Source organism: Pristiophorus japonicus, chromosome 8 (assembly GCF_044704955.1).
Source record: "Pristiophorus japonicus isolate sPriJap1 chromosome 8, sPriJap1.hap1, whole genome shotgun sequence".
Lineage (NCBI taxonomy): Eukaryota > Metazoa > Chordata > Chondrichthyes > Pristiophoridae > Pristiophorus > Pristiophorus japonicus.
In genome coordinates, this window is record NC_091984.1 from 35,444,888 (window position 1) to 35,461,002 (window position 16,115).

At 44.9% G+C, this 16,115-nt stretch overlaps 2 protein-coding genes across 2 annotated transcripts in view; one reads left to right on the plus strand and one right to left on the minus strand.

Annotated features, from left to right (window-relative positions):
* LOC139268466 (uncharacterized) overlaps positions 1 to 3,781 on the plus strand; it is a 161,201-nt gene extending 157,420 nt beyond the window's left edge. Inside the window, exon 3 of the mRNA XM_070886662.1 lies at positions 3,748 to 3,781. Coding sequence (XP_070742763.1) covers positions 3,748 to 3,752 — 5 coding nt within the window. The 3' untranslated portion in view covers positions 3,753 to 3,781. The remainder of the gene's footprint in view (positions 1 to 3,747) is intronic.
* The window catches only part of frrs1b (ferric-chelate reductase 1b), a 69,379-nt gene that overhangs the window by 42,697 nt on the left and 10,567 nt on the right, over positions 1 to 16,115 (minus strand). The window contains exons 4-8 of the mRNA XM_070886666.1: positions 15,437 to 15,582; positions 14,921 to 15,015; positions 11,599 to 11,743; positions 10,055 to 10,237; positions 2,386 to 2,484 (exon numbers count right to left, since the gene is read on the minus strand). Coding sequence (XP_070742767.1) covers positions 2,386 to 2,484; positions 10,055 to 10,237; positions 11,599 to 11,743; positions 14,921 to 15,015; positions 15,437 to 15,582 — 668 coding nt within the window. The remainder of the gene's footprint in view (positions 1 to 2,385; positions 2,485 to 10,054; positions 10,238 to 11,598; positions 11,744 to 14,920; positions 15,016 to 15,436; positions 15,583 to 16,115) is intronic.

The window sequence follows — 16,115 nt, forward strand, 5'->3', positions numbered from 1 at the left end:
TCTTATTTAAATGTTTATCTACTCATCCCTGAAAAGATGCAATGTCTTCGCTTCAATTACTCTCTGTGACACAGCAGTCCTTGCTCTAACAACCCTCAGTGCAACAAAATTTGTCCTAGCCTCCCTCCTTTAGTGACAATTTCAAATTGATACCTCCTCTCCCCCTGGTAAGGTGACCCACAGCTGGATGCAACCCATCAGCATGGATTCCACGGCAGACTCCCCAAAGGCTTTCCACCATCTACAAGTCACAAGTCAGGAGTGTGATGGAATACTCTGCACTTGCCTGGATATGCAGCTCAACATCATCCAAAACAAATCAGCCTGCTTGATTGGCACCCCATCTATCTCCTTAAATATTCACTCCCTCCACCACCGGCGCACTGTGGCTGCAGTGTGTACCATCTACAAAATGCACTGCAGCAACTCTCCAAGGCTTCTTTGATAGCACCTCTCAACCACGACCTCTAACATCTAGAAGGACAAGGGCAACAAGTGCATGGGAACACCACCATCTCCAAGTCGTAGACCATCCTGACTTGGAAATATCACTGTGCCGCAGGGATCAGTGCTGGGGCCTCAACTATTTACAATCTATATTAATGGATGAAGGGACCGAGTGTAATGTAGCCAAGTTTGCTGATGATACAAAGATGGGTAGGAAAGCAAATTGTGAGGAGGAAACAAAAAATCTGCAAAGGGATATAGACAGGCTAAGTGAGTGGGCAAAAATTTGGCAGATGAGTATAATGTGGGAAAATGTGAGGTCATCCACTTTGGCAGAAATAATAGAAAAGCAAATTATGATTTAAATGGAGAAAAATTGCAAAGTGCTGCAGTACAGAGGGACCTGGGGGTCCTTGTGCATGAAACACAAAAAGTTAGTATGCAGGTACAGCAAGTAATCAGGAAGGCAAATGGAATATTGGCCTTTATTGCAAGGGGGATAGAGTATAAAAGCAGAGAAGTCCTGCTACAACTGTACAGGGTATTGGTGAGGCCACACCTGGAGTACTGCGTACAGTTTTGGTCTCCGTATTTAAGGAAGGATATACTTGCATTGGTGGCTGTTCAGAGAAGGTTCACTAGGTTGATTCCGGAGATGAGAGGGTTGACTTATGAAGATAGGTTGAGTAGGTTGGGCCTATACTCATTAGAGTTCAGAAGAATGAGAGGTGATCTTATCGAAACATATAAGATAATGAGGGGGCTCGACAAGGTGGATGCAGAGAGGATATTTACACTCATATGGGAAACTAAAACTAGGGTACAGTCTCAGAATCAGTGCCCGCCCATTTAACACTGAGATGAGGAGGAATTTCTTCTCTCAGAGGGTTGTAAATCTGTGGAATTCTCTGCCCCAGAGAGCTGTGGAGGCTGGGTCATTGAATATATTTAAGACGGAGAATGACAGATTTTTGAGCGATAAGGGAATAAAGGGTTATGAGGGCGGGCAGGGAAGTGGAGCCGAGTCGATGATCAGATCAGCCATGATCGTATTAAATGGTGGAGCAGGCTCAAGGGGCCAAATGGCCTACTCCTGCTCCTATTTCATATGTTCTTATGTTCTTCATCATTGCTGGATCAAAATCCTGGAACTCCCTTCCAAACAGCATTGTGGAGTACCTCCACCACAGGGACTGCAGTGGTTCAAGAAGGTGGATCAACACCACCTTCTCAAGGACAATTGGGAATGGGCAATAAATGCTGGCCTTGCCAGCGACACCCACATCCCAAGAATGAATTACAAAAGGTCATGGAGGCTTGGCACTGTTATTTAAACTGTGACACTAGGAAAACCTATTTCGAAGGCAGTGTTTTCAAAGCCTATTTTTAAAATGAAAAAATTCAAAATCTAGATTGAATTCAAATGAGTAGTAAGTTACAGTACGAAAGGACATACACAGTCCATCGTGCCTATGTCGACTCTTTGAAAGAGCTATCCAATTAGTCCCACTTCACTGTGTTTCCCCCTAGCTCTGCAAATATTTCCTTTTGTATTGATTCAATGTATTTAGTTCTACTACCATGCTATCATAGCAAACATATAAAAAGTAAATACTTGCATGTGGTTAGTGTTTCATCAAACCTTGGAGAAACATCTGTTCACACCAATAACATTTGAACTGCAGTCACTGTTGCTATGTAAGAAAATGCAATGGCCAATTTTCACACAGGAAGATGCCACAAACAGCAATGAAATTAATGAGCAGTTAATCTGTTTTAGTGCTGTTGGTTGAGGCGTGAATGGTTGCTAGGATGCTGGGAGAATTCCCTGCTCGTCTTCAAAGCATAAGCAGCAAAATTTTAGGCAACAGCCACATTCAGACAGGTAGATAAATCAATTGAGAATGTAGTTAGAAAAATTAGCATTGCTGCACCGACCTGTGAGTTCAATATTGGATGTGAACGTCCAGTGGAATGGGCCGGATTGATCTGTACACTTTGATCATTTACAACACATAAATAGACATCATCATTACCCTATAACAGAAAATTGTTAAGTAAACATAAATCACATCTGCAAGTAGCCAAGTCCGACTATCTAAATATGCCACCCAATCCATTTGCATTGATTGTTATTGCATTGTTTACTTTTTCATTAACTAAATAACATAAGGTTCATTACTGGTACCAGCAGATTTTGTTAAAGTCAGAGGGCTAGACTTTCCACTTTGTTGGCTATTGCCCCAAAAATGGGCAATGTTCCAGCGATGTACGATGTCTCAGCCTTACCAATCGCTGGAACATCGCACATTTTTTGGATATCGATTTTCCACTCGGCGATAGGCCAGCGATGTGAAATGGGCGATGCGAAAGGTCGGCGATGTGACGTGCGCCCAGCGAACGGCCTGCAATGTGGAAGGCCAAAGCTTCGCTAGCAACGGCATTCCGCGCATGCGATTTTTTTTTCCTTGACTGGAGGTCAGGGGTCATCCATGCATGCACAGAAGACACAGGGAGGGGCAGAGAGAGAGAGGAGATACCGAGAAGGCAGTGAATTGGAGGAGAGAAGTTTTAGAGTTTTACAGAGTTTTAAAGTGTTTTAAAGATATTTGAAATACTTTGCAATATTTAAACATTATAACATACAGTTTAAAATGTCAGAAATGCATCATGATGCTGAGAGGGAGAGAAAGAGGGTGAAGCCTTTTAGTGATGAGGCCAATGAGGCCTTGGTAAATGAGGTGCATTCCCGGTGGGGCCAACTGATTAGGGGTGCGCACAGGAAACCCCCATCCCGTGTTTATAGAAAAATTTGGGCCGAGATCGCAGACGTGGTGTCCTCCGCGAGGGGGTCAGAGCAGTGCCAGAAATGCTGGAACAGCTTGGTAGCTGCAGCAAGAGTAAGTTGCATTTTATATTGCACTGATGCAAATTTTAATTATAATAATGAATCTCCTGTATTGAATTTAAGTTTGTTATTCATAAGTGTATTACATAAGCTCCTTGTTAAGGTCCGGACAGGGCTCTGAACTTGGGATTATGTAGAGGGAGCTTTACTCTGTAAATAATCTCATGCTGCAGCTGTCCTGGGAGTGTTTGATGGGACAATGTGGAGGGAGCTTTCCAGCCCATGCTGTACCTGCCCTGGGAGTGTTTGATGGGATGGAAGTCTCTCTGGCTGCTGCAGTATAGAGAGATGTATGTGTGTCAAGCTGTAGCATGTAAACTGTTTTAAACTGTTGTGATTTCATGATACTACCTAGTCAATTAGCTGATTCTATTTTCTTTTCTCGTTTGCAGATTAAGATATTTAACAACCGGGCAGAGCAGAGCCGCACCGGAGGAGTATCTGCTCAATTTCAGCCACTTGCGGACCTTGAGGAGCATGCAGCCGCGCTGGTGGGCCTCGAAAGCTGTTCGGCCACCATCCGCGGTCTGGTGGAGCCCAGCTATGCGGCTCGTGAGTAATGTGTCAAACAGTATTAAAAAGTAATGTAATGTCCTGTAATTATAATGTAATATACGAATTATGTCATGTCATGTCATGTCATGCAAGCAGCCTTTGTGCATAAGAAGCAGGGGATGCAGCTGCTTCGGTTTTCTGGGGTAGTGAAATGTATTGGTGTGTAACGTCTCTCGTTAATATGCACCGTTATGTTCAAATAAGCTCTGTAATAAGGTCATATGTTTTTTTAATGTCATCCTGAGATGCTGGTCGAGGTGCAACCAGTACCTGTACCAGCACCTGGTGAAGAGGAGGAGGAGGAACAGGAGGAGGAGGAGGAGCGCGACAACACCATCACCAACATTGAGCTCGAGGAGGAAGAGGAGGAGGAGCACCAGCAGCAGCAGACAATTGTGAAGGTGGGGTGGGATGAACCTGCGGTCATCTCACGTGAGATTGAAGAGACACCGGGACAAAGCAGTGTGCAGCTGGCAATGCCAAGGCGCATTATAGTGCGCATGCTGACCCCACGGAGGGCGGGTCAGAGAGGTCAACAATCACCTCCCATGGACGATCAGTTGGAGGGCCTGATGTACCCCGCCCTAGAGTCTTAAGAGAAGTAGCGGCAGGGATTGTGGATGCATTGGTTGTAATTTACCAAAATTCCCTGGATTGTGGGGAAGTCCCAGCGGATTGGAAAACCGCAAATGTAACACCCCTATTTAAAAAAGGAGGCAGACAAAAAGCAGGAAACTATAGACCAGTTAGCCTAACATCTGTGGTTGGGAAAATGTTGGAGTCCATTATTAAAGAAGCAGTAACAGGACATTTGGAAAAGCAAAATTTGGTCAGGCAGAGTTAGCATGGATTTATGAAGGGGAAGTCATGTTTGAAAAATTTGCTGGAATTCTTTGAGAATGTAATGAACAGGGTGGATAAAGGGGAACCAGTGGATGTGGTGTATTTGGAATTCCAGAAGGCATTTGACAAGGTGCCACACAAAAGGTTACTGCGCAAGATAAAGGTTCACGGGGTTGGGGGTAATATATTAGCATGGATAGAGGATTGGCTAACAAACAGAAAACAGAGAGTCGGGATAAATGGTTCATTCACTGGTTGGCAATCAGTAATGAGTGGGGTGCCGCAGGGATCAGTGTTGGGACCCCAACTATTTATAATCTATATTAACGACTTGGAAGAAGGGACTGAGTGTAACGTAGCCACGTTTGATGACAATACAAAGATGGGAAGAAAAGCAATGTGTGAGGAGGACATAAAAAAGCTGAAAAAGATCATAGACAGGCTAAGTGAGTGGGCATAAATTTGGCAGCTGGAGTATAAAGTTGGAAAGTTTGAGGTCATGCACTTTGGCAGAAAAAATCAAAGAGCAAGTTATTATTTAAATGGAGAAAGATTGCAAAGTGCTGTAGCAGAGCAGGACCTGGAGGCAATTGTGCATGAAACACAGAAGGATAATATGTAGGTACAGCACGTGATCAGGAAGACCAATGGAATCTTGGTCTTTATTGCAAAGAGGATGGAGTTTAAAAACAGGAAATTCTTGTTACAGTTGTACAGGGTATTGGTGAGGCCACACCTGGAATACTGCGTGCAGTTTTGGTTTCCATATTTACGAAAGGATATATTTGCTTTGAAGGCAGTTCAGTGAAGGTTCAAAAGATTGATTCCAGAGATGAGGGGGTTGACTTATGAGGAAAGGTTGAGTAGGTTGGGCCTCTACTCATTGGAATTCAGAAGAATGAGAGGTGATCTTATCGAAATGTATAAGATTATGAGGGGGCTTGACAAGGTGGATGCAGAGAGGATGTTTCCACTGATGGGGGAGACTAGAACCAGAGGGCACGATCTTAGAATAAGGGGCCGCCCATTTAAAACAGAGATGAGGAGAAATTTCTTCTCTCAGAGGGTTATATATCTGTGGAATTTTCTGCCTCAGAGAGCTGTGGAAGCTGGGACATTGAATAACTTTAAGACAGAAATAGACAGTTTCTTAAATGATAAGGGAATAAAGGGTTATGGGGAGCAGGCAGGGAAGTGGAGCTGAGTCCATGATCAGATCGGCCACGATCTTATTGAATGGCGGAGCAGGCTCGAGGGGCGGTATGGCCTACTTCTGCTCCTATTTCTTATGTTCTTATGTCCTTGTGCTCGGCGATAGGTCGCGAGCTTCTCCAGGGGTTTACCCAGTTTGCGCATGACTTTTTATACGTGTCTGCTGTGCAACTGGAGGTAGCACGGCAGACACTGGAAGAGATGCATGAGCAGACCACCGCAACCAATGCCCTTCGGCATGCGCTGCTGGTTGAACACGGCGCTGCACCCCAAGGTGTCTTGTTGGGTCTGAGTACAACCCCGAGCACTCAAGCAAGTATGGAGGATGCACTTCCTCTTGACTCGGAAGACGAACAGCTAGCTTCGTCTTCCACTCCAACACCTCCACCACGGCAGGAAGTGACGTCTCGGTCTGCGGGGTCCAAAACGGGCGGGTGGTGCTAATACACGGCGGGGTAGCGGGGGCTGTAAAGGACCTGGAGGGAAATGTGGCTGCAGGTAGGGAGGAGGCTTGTTTTTGCAATGTTAATGTTCATGTTAAATTTTTTATAGTTAATTTGTTGCTACTAATGTGCGTTCATAGTTGTGGGGGTGGGGGGGGGGGGTGGAGGGGGGTGGGTGTTAATAAAAAAGAATTTAAAATTTGTTGTTTGCAATAAAAAAATGTTACTGAATTTAGCAATTGTTGTGCATTCTCTTATAGTTAAGTTAAGCATTTTTGAAATGTTACATTTTAGCAATTGCTGTGCATTTGTTGTGCATTCTCTTATAATAATGTAAGTTTAGTTAAGTTAAGCATTAATGCAAATGTTGTACAACAAAGGCTAGGCTAGTGCAGGCAAGGCAACTTTTGTTTAACCGTAAATGTAAATGTGACTATCCCCAATGTAAATTCATGCAAAGCATTCATTTATGAGCTGCTAATGCAAAAGCTTTGCAGCCGCGTAACTCCCACGGGGTAATGGTCTTTTGGTGAGGTGGTGGGGGTGGGGGGGGGGGGAGGCGGGATGGTAGGACAATGGCTACAACGCCAGGCTGATTGTCCTCCACGAGGTCCTCATCAGCCTCCTCTTCCTCCTCCTCCTCCTCCTCCTCTTGCTCCTCTGACTCTTCCGTCTTCCCTCCTTCTGGAGGTGGACCTGCAGCCTCATCTGGCATTTGTTGTCCTCAACTTATAGCTAGGCTATGCAGCATGCAACACACCACAATAAACAACTCAGCGACCTGGTCAGGGTGGTACTGTAGGCTGCCATCAGAGTGGTCCAGGCATCTGAAGCGCTGCTTTACAACTCCAATTGTCTTTTTGACGATATTGCGTGTCGCTATGTGGCTTTCGTTGTAACGTTTCTCTGCTTCAGTGACAGGATTACGCAGTGGGGTCAGCCAGCTGACAAGGCCATATCCTTTATCACTCAGCATCCAACCATGACCTTCTGGCTGATTGATAAACAGGTCAGGGATAGCACTCTAACGTAAGATGTGCGCATCATGGATGCTGCCAGGAAATGTAACATTTACTGTCATGATTATTTGGTTGTGGTCGAAAACAAGCTGCACATTTAGGGAGCGGAATCCCTTTCTATTACGGAACACCTCCACATTCTATAAAGGAGCTTTCAGGGCAATGTGCGTGCAGTCTATTGCTCCCTGCACCTTGGGGAAGTTTGCTATTCTCGAGAAACCCAAAGCCCTCTCGGTCTATGCCTCCCTGGTCATAGGGAAGCTTATAAAGTCCATCCTGCGAGCGTAAAGGGCTTCAGTCACCTGTCGAATGGAGCATTGTGTGGCGTGCTGAGAGATACCACAGATGTCGCCAGCTGAAGCCTGAAAGGATCCCGATGCGTAGAAGGATAGTGCTACAGTAACCTTTACCTCAATGGGCAGTGTGGTTCTGATGGTGCTGGAAGGCTGCAGATCCCCCTTGATGAGCTGGCAAATCTCATCGATAACCACCTTCCGGAAGCGCAGCCTCCTAAGACACACGTTTTTAGACAAGTTGAGGTAAGATTGCGTTTCTTTGTACCTTCATTGGCTGTATGCTCGCCTCCTCTATCTCCTCTGTCTCTGTCTATGCATTACTCTGCCACCTCTTTGATTGATCTTTTCAGAAACCAGCATGTGAGCAGTTACGAGTAATGGCACAGAAAGCATAGGCCCCATCACTATCAATAATTATTTTCACTTGCTATAAATGCACTTTTCAGTAAAAGATTGGCTAATCTACTAAGCTACTATTAGTACAATTAAATATAAGTATAAATCTGAGTGGATCTATCTGTAAAAGACCCTTAAATAACTCACAATATCTTAGCTCGAGTGTTTTTAGCTGCCTTCTCCCTTCCTCTGAGATTCAGTGAGGCAGGCCCGGGAAAAGCAACTATTATCCAGCGATGTTCTCGACGAGCGATCAGCCCGGCGATGTGCCGGCGATGAGCCGAAAGTTCCACTCGGCGACCGATCAGCCCGGCGATGTGCCGGAAGTTCAACTCGGCGATGTGAGAGCGATCACCTCAGCGATCAGCTCGGCGAAGTGAGCCGAAACACTTGGGGGCTTAATTTTCTGCCGATGTTCCAGCCTAAGTTTCCATTTTTTGCTCAAAATGGCGATAGATGTCCGTTTTGGCCGATATAAAGTGGAAAGTCTAACCCAGAGTTTTTGGGGGGAATTGAAGATTATTGCTCCTGAGTATCTCAATACTCTATGGCAAGGGTCGTGGGGGGGGGGGAGGGCGTAGATTTTGAAGCCGCTCGCCCACCTGAAACAGAGCGGCAGCTCCCCGAAAATGGTAGGAAATAACTGACCGCCCCATTACAACCGTGGCCACTGCAAACTTCCACCAGGCCTACTGCTGGGCAGCTAGCTAACTCTCCGCTTAGAATCAGCTGATGGTCCAGCCAAAGAGGAGCCCTGAGGTAAGTTGGGGCGGTGGGGGCAGTGCCAGTAGATGCAGGAGTTCTTCTACGGGTTCCACAAAACCTTCTCGGGTGTGGGACGGGCCCAGTGCGGCAGCAGCCTAGGTTGTTTATGTGGAGGTCGGGGGAGCCCTCCTGCTCTTTCTGGCCACACAATAATAAAATAAAATGTACCTTTGGGCTCCTGTTTGGCTGCAGCGGCAGCTGATACTGGGTAGTGCATGCATCGTGTACGCTCCACCCAATAATGTCCTAAAATGGTTAATTGGTGTCCAATGTACATCCTAAGATATTGACGGGTCTACTGTCTGACTCAGGCGTGTGCTTTGGCTGCCCAGCAGTAGGCCCAAGGGAAGATAGGAATGGCCATGCCTTCGGCGGGAACAGGGCGGTAATAGTTTCCCACCTTTTGCAGGGCACCACCACCACATTTCCAGCAGGTGGGAGGCCTCGAAATCAATTCCTTTTTCTCCATTATAAGCTGTGTTCCTCATTGAATATGTGACTATCAGCAGAATGTTCCACAAGATAAAATCCCTTTGGCCTCATGTCCCCATCTGCTAATTAAAAACAAACGATTTATTTCAATGTAAATATTGACGATATTAAAAAAAAATCAAATTGCTCGAAATCCATCATTCTATTAATCGCAATGGGCCCTCGAACTTTAGTTTAGGGGGCGTTTATACAGAAGCCATCGGCGCTGCCAAATGCTTCCATTTCACAGTAGCACTAAATCTGCAGTAAAAGCCTGCAACGGGGCCTTGATCGGATGCCAGAAAGAAGTGATGGGAGATCCCTGGAAAAGGCAGTCTCACATTGCAGTGTCAAACCTGGTTCAAAAAGTGCTGTTAAACATTTTTTTTAAACTTACCAGGAGCTGGTTTCAATGTGTAGAGAATGCCAACTCTCTCGCGCACACTCGCAAAACATTTCAACGTTAAATAGCCAAGAGCGAAGCTCCGGTTAGCACGGTTAGCATGACTGCCGACAACTCTCTCCTCGGTGGGAGGTTTGCAAATAGAGCTAGGAGTAGGGAAGAGATGGATTGAACTAATAGCGCAGCTATTGGTCTCAGAGCACAGGCTGTGGTATAAGCATGTCTGTACTCATTGTAAATATTGGCAACTGCCTTTATCCAGTACAAGGAGAACTTTAATTTGCTATGATACTGACCATCCATTTGTCATCTGACAGAGCAAAAGAGATGTAGCCGTGAGAAGGTCCACTCAACTCAAACAGCACTGAAGAGCCTTGCACTGCGAAGGACAGGAAGAAGCATAGTTGGTCCAGTTCAGGATCACATCCAGGGGGGCTCCGCAGGCAGGATTTCTTACTGCCACATTCTGTCACATTGAACTGCCAACAGAGAAAGCTAAAATGGATCATTTCCGCGTGGTTGGTAAATCAGGGTAACATTTTTTCATTGGTTTAAATGTCAGTACTTATCATCAGTTCAGTATAACTACAGAAATAACTTAAAATTAGATCCTGATTTGAAGAAATGGTACTCTCAAGAAGAAAAACCTGGAAATTGCCGCCAGGGTTCTTGGATGGGTGGAATCCCCGGAGAAATAGCGTAAATGGTCAAAAACAGCCATTTATCCACGGTGTCTGCTGAAGTTACAGTGGGAGATCGGGAGAATCCCATGGAAATTCTCTCCCTAAAGGTTTTGGGGTGAGTGTTTGATCGAACCTCAGACTTCATTTGGCTCCCTGGAGTGACTGATTTGGCACAGTGTGACATCCCACAGGATCTTCCGCTAGGACGAGTAGCATGACTTGCTCAAGTACCATGCTTTGACATAAGAAATCCCAAAGCCAGTGAAAATGACAGTTTCTGAGTTGAGAGTGCTAACAAATCACTCAATGCAATCAATCATTGGCCCTACTTATCATTACTTCCAGAAAGTATGACAATTAATGTATTTTCATTCATCTAAGGATCTGATGTGCATCCAATAGAAAATACTATTTTGGAATTTAAAAAATGGGCACAAAATGAAAGTCATAATAGGGGCAATTCTAAGCTAGCCCACCCATCAAGAACCTGACGAGGTCAGATACAATGCTGGCTTTTCACCCAGTCTGGTTTTACTCTCCATTGAAATCACTAGAGTGTGAAACTGGGCAGGGTATAAAACTAGCATTCCAATTGATCTTGTGGGCTTCCCACATGGCGAGTTAGGTTAGAATTACCCCTGAGTATCACAGATCAAAATCACAGTCTAAAAATATTGACCTGAAATTAGATTAGATTTGATTTGCTGAAAGTTTTATCTCAAGCCTTTCTGTAAAACATGTCATTCTTTATCTGAATTAAGCTTGTAAAAGTAAGTTAAAGTTTTCAAAAGATATGTGAATTAATCTGTTGTGCGATGCTGACCTCATTGCATAGATATTGCACAATCGACTCTATGTGCTGCTTTTCCGAGGTTGTGCTGCCAGTGAGGATCCTCGGCCACCATCTGTACATATCAAGAAATCCCAGGAAAGGTTCCCACAGTATTCCATCCAAAATGTGGAACTCAATTTCAAATTACGTATGACTTGTTATGCAGATTAATTTTCATCAAATAAAATCGAATTTCAACGCAAATGCAGAAAATTATCCAGATGTCTACTCAAAATATGGATCAAAATTATTTCTAAACATCCTTTTCCAGCTCTCCCCCTTGATGTCCAACACCTTGCCCTGAATCAATTTGGAGTGCACTTACTGGTTTAGTCAGCTGGGTGGTGGCCGGTAGGATTGGTGGCGACTCTACTGTAGTCTGTATTGGCAGAGGAGGGGCATTTAGTTGAGAAACTACTGGACCATGTAATTTTACCCAGTAAATGTTGAATTTCTGAACCACTGTCACCCTGAAATGAAGAAAGATGAAGTTAAGGGAAAAATTCAATCTCGTTTTACCCATTTTTCACGTGGAAAACAAGGGGAAATCTTACTAATGCGATGGGGGCGTGAGGCGGGTCAATATCCCATGCCCGATCTGCACCCAAGGTTTGGTGGAAAGCCATATTGGATCGGTGCACTTTTAGTCACCCAGGGCACCCTCCTGAAAACTTACCTGCAAGTTGGCATCCAGCCAAGGGCTGCACAGTCTTCCCCTGCTAGCAGCCAATTCTGGGCAGGAAGTGGATCAATAGCATTATGATCGAGCCAGAAGTGTTACCAAAGAGCACACCTCATCATCATCAACGTCAGCTCTGTCCAGTGTCCTCTGAATTCTCAGGGTCATCAAACATCATTTTCTCATCTCTTTCACAACCCCACCATGCGCCCCCTTCACCCCACCTCCACTCCCCCACTGCCTTACTCTATTCCCTTCACCTCCTCTTTCCAGCAATTCCTTGCTCTCTGTACCACCACCCACACTGCATCTCTGTTGACCTGCTAAATAATTGCCTTGCTTCCAATGTTAAAGCCCTCATCTCTACCTGATCCCAAATGGTCTGTCACTCCAAAACTCCTCCAACTCCCCACCCTGCCACCTCCTCGAATCAACAGCCACCTGCATGGTCAGAAATTAGAAAGCACGGTTAGGGTACGAACAAGCTGATTGTGCACTTGCCAATCTCAAGTGATAGCACTTCTCCCTCGCTACAGCTAAATACTTCAGCGGCATCTGAAAAACAAGGAGAGCCCTAAACTGCCAATTGTTTCTGATTTTGCTACAATTAGCAAACAAAAGAAATCTACCCTTAAAGTTGACTAGAGAAGCAGGCCCTCCAATGCAATAAAGGTACATCTGTGTACACTGCCAGACATTGAAATCAATGGAATGAAAATCAGACAGGCTCTCTAAAGGGTACAATCCACCCTGCCAGATTACTGCCCAGGCAGTGAAGACGAAAATCCAGCCCAATGTGTCAGCACCACATTAAAGCATGCAATAAATATACAGGCAACTCTCGATTATCAGGGTCCCTTGGGGATTGGGCTATTCCAGGTAAACAATTTTTCGGTTAGGGTGAGTCTACATTTTAAAGTTAAAACTTTAATGAATAAATACAATCGTTAGGGCGAGTTTACATTTATAAGTTAAAACTTTAATGAATCAATACAATCAGCTACAAACAGTAACAAAAGATGGACATTACCAGCATGCATGTACAGGTTCTGTGCCTGGAACCCGGTGCCGGCACTGCCCCCGTTCCCAACGTCAGCGGCAGCCGCGAGAGACAGCGGTTGCAGCAGCGCGCACACACACACATACACCAGCAAAGCAAGGACAGAGGAGGGTGATTTTTACAGTAAGTGAGAGAGTGTGAGAGAGAGAATGTGCGAGTGTGAGAGAGAGAGAAAATGTGTGAGAGAGAGAATGAGCAAATACAAATGAGCACAGTGTTTGGAAGGCGATTTTTCCCAATTATTTGGAGCTGTCTTTTCACTTGTTAGCAACAGAATGTTAAATCCCGTTACAACGGTTTCCCATTGGATCCGTGTACGGATAATCGAGAGTTGCCTGTAGTTAACTTTTCTTTACTCTGCATTCACCAAGTGTAGTAATATTTTGCTGGAAAAAGTCAAGGTGGCCTGTTTGCACAGAAGATACTGGACGAGCAGCATTCCATTGCTGAATGGGAACACCCAACATTCACTACCAGTGTTGCGACGTTAAGCCTCCAATTAATATAGAAAAAGGTAATGGAATTTTATAGATTTGACTATTCCAATGCACTCCTGGACAGCCTCCGTAAACTTGAGGTTAGCCAAAACTTGGCTGCCCATGTCCTAACTCACATCCATCACCCCTGAGCACCCCTATATTGGCTCCAAGTTAAGTAATGCCTAGATTTTAAAATTCTCATCCTTGTTTTCAAATCCCTCCATGGCCTCACTCCTCCCTATCTCTGAAATCTCCTCCAGCCCCACAACTATCCGAGATTTCAGCACTCCTCTGGCATCTTGGCATCCCCAATTTTAATCGCTCCACCATTGGTGGCCGTGTCTTCAGCTGTCAAGGCCCTAAGTTCTGGAATTCTCTCCCTAAACCTCTTTGCCTCTCTACCTCGCAATCCTTCTTTAAGAGGCTCCTTAAAACCTATCTCTTTGACCAAGCTTTTGCTCATTTGCCCTAATACCTTTTATGGCTCAGTATCAAATTTTGTTTTATAATGTTCCTGTGAAGCACCTTAACATTAAAGGCGCAATGTAAATACAAGTTGTCGTTATTGCAAACTTAAAGTAAAATGAATCGTCAGGATCTGTTCTGCTATTAAAGTTATTAGTTCCTTTATGTCACTCTTAAGTGATAATCAGCTGTGTGAGGTGTGCAACATGTGAAAATAATGCATAGTAGGGTCGGTGAGCCATACTTTTGCACATACTTTTCAGGGCAAAGGAGCTTGATTGATCGGCACCCCATTCAGCACCTGAAACATACACTCCCTCCACCACCGGTGTACCATGGCTGCACTGTGTACCATCTACAAGATGCACTACAGCAACTCACCAAGGCTTTTTTAACAGCACCTGTCAAACCCGCGACCTCTACCATGTAAAAGAACAAGGGCAGCAGGCGCATGGGAACACTATCACCTCCAAGTTTCCTTCCAAGTCACACACCATTCTGACTTGGAAATATATCGCCATTTCTTCATCATCACTGGATCAAAATCCTGGAACTTCCTCCCTAACAGCACTCTAGGAGTACCTTCACCACACGGACTGCAACGGTTCAGAAGGCGGCTCACCACCACCTTCTCAAAGGTAATAAATGCTGGCCTTACCAGTGACGTCCACATCCCATAAATAAATTAAAAATAAATGCTGTAAACTATCACTGAGGGATAAAAACAGTACCGGATATATAACTAATTCTTACCACAATACAATGTGATAATCTGAAAAACACACAGATCCCCCATGCACATTAACTGCTGTTGTACTCACACTAACTTGCAAGTTACATCTACGTCTTAGACCCGCACCAAACACTCACTGCTGAACAACATAGCATGTTATCCTGATTCACTACAAAGACAGATTTCATTTATCCAATGAATATTGTTTGTTAAATGCACTACGGTGCTTACAGGAACTGGATGTGGTCTGGTGTTGGTACAGGTGGGTCCCACAGCACCTCGATTGTGTGTTTTCCTGATGGACTTGTGTGGCTGACTGCAGAGTCCTGTGGCAGAGAGACACGAGTACAATGTTCAACACAAGTTGGCGTCATACAATGAATATGTTCAGTACATCGAAACACTTCCATTCTTTTACTTGGCTGTGTAGACTGGCTCTTTAATGTTCAAACAATCCATAAAATTACAATGTGTGATTGAATACACGGCATAAAATAAGTGACTTACAAGATCACAGAATAAATATTGATCAGGAAAGCCTTGGGGCCCATTTTAGCTCATCCAGCTCAAAAAAGCTACATTCCCCATCACTTCCAGTCACTTGCTTCCTTCACCCAGCCAAATCAGAGTACCTTTTTCATGAATTTAAAATTATATTTGCAGTTTATCTGACCAACAGTGCAAAATACTAAACCGATTTTTGAAGAACTTCTGTAACATGTTTGGAATTCACAAGCAGGTACTTACTTTTACATCTCCACATGTCAGAAGCTGGGAGTTCTTATCAATAAGAGTAAAGGTCCCAACGGGCCCACCATTCAGGTCAGCAGCATCTCGTGCTTGTATAAAAAATCCTTGGAAAGAAGTTCCAGACTGTCTCACAGTGAGTGTAACTGAAACCGAGAGTAAACAATGTCAGAGTATGGAAGCAAACATTCCACATGCAAACGGCCACTAACCCGGCATTCTGGGAGAGTCAAAAGGGCAGCAAGCATCTCCCCATCAAGAGGAAAGGAAGATTAGTGGAATAGTCACCCTAGGTCGCCTCATCATGACCAGCTCAAGACCGGTATTGCCAATGGCCTGGAAAAAGGTCTGTCACACCAGCTATTGAATGGCGAGTAAAGCAAAATTAATGAGAAATACTGTGGGACATAGAGGGGGCGAAATTCGGTACCATCCCCGAGGTGAGGCGGGATTTCCTACTGCAGGCGCAGAAGTCCCATCCCGGCAGTGAAGTTGAGTTTACTGCCTCCGTTGGGAAGTTGAGCGCAATGTCACGCGCTCCACCTCCTCTCGGGAGCAGGACTGGAGCGCTAACCGCGGGAATATTCCAGCGCTACATGGGAACACAGGGCCCTCCCTTTCCGTTAAAGGGGAGGGCACTCTGCAGACTCTGCATCGGGGAGAAGAGGCCACCCCTACA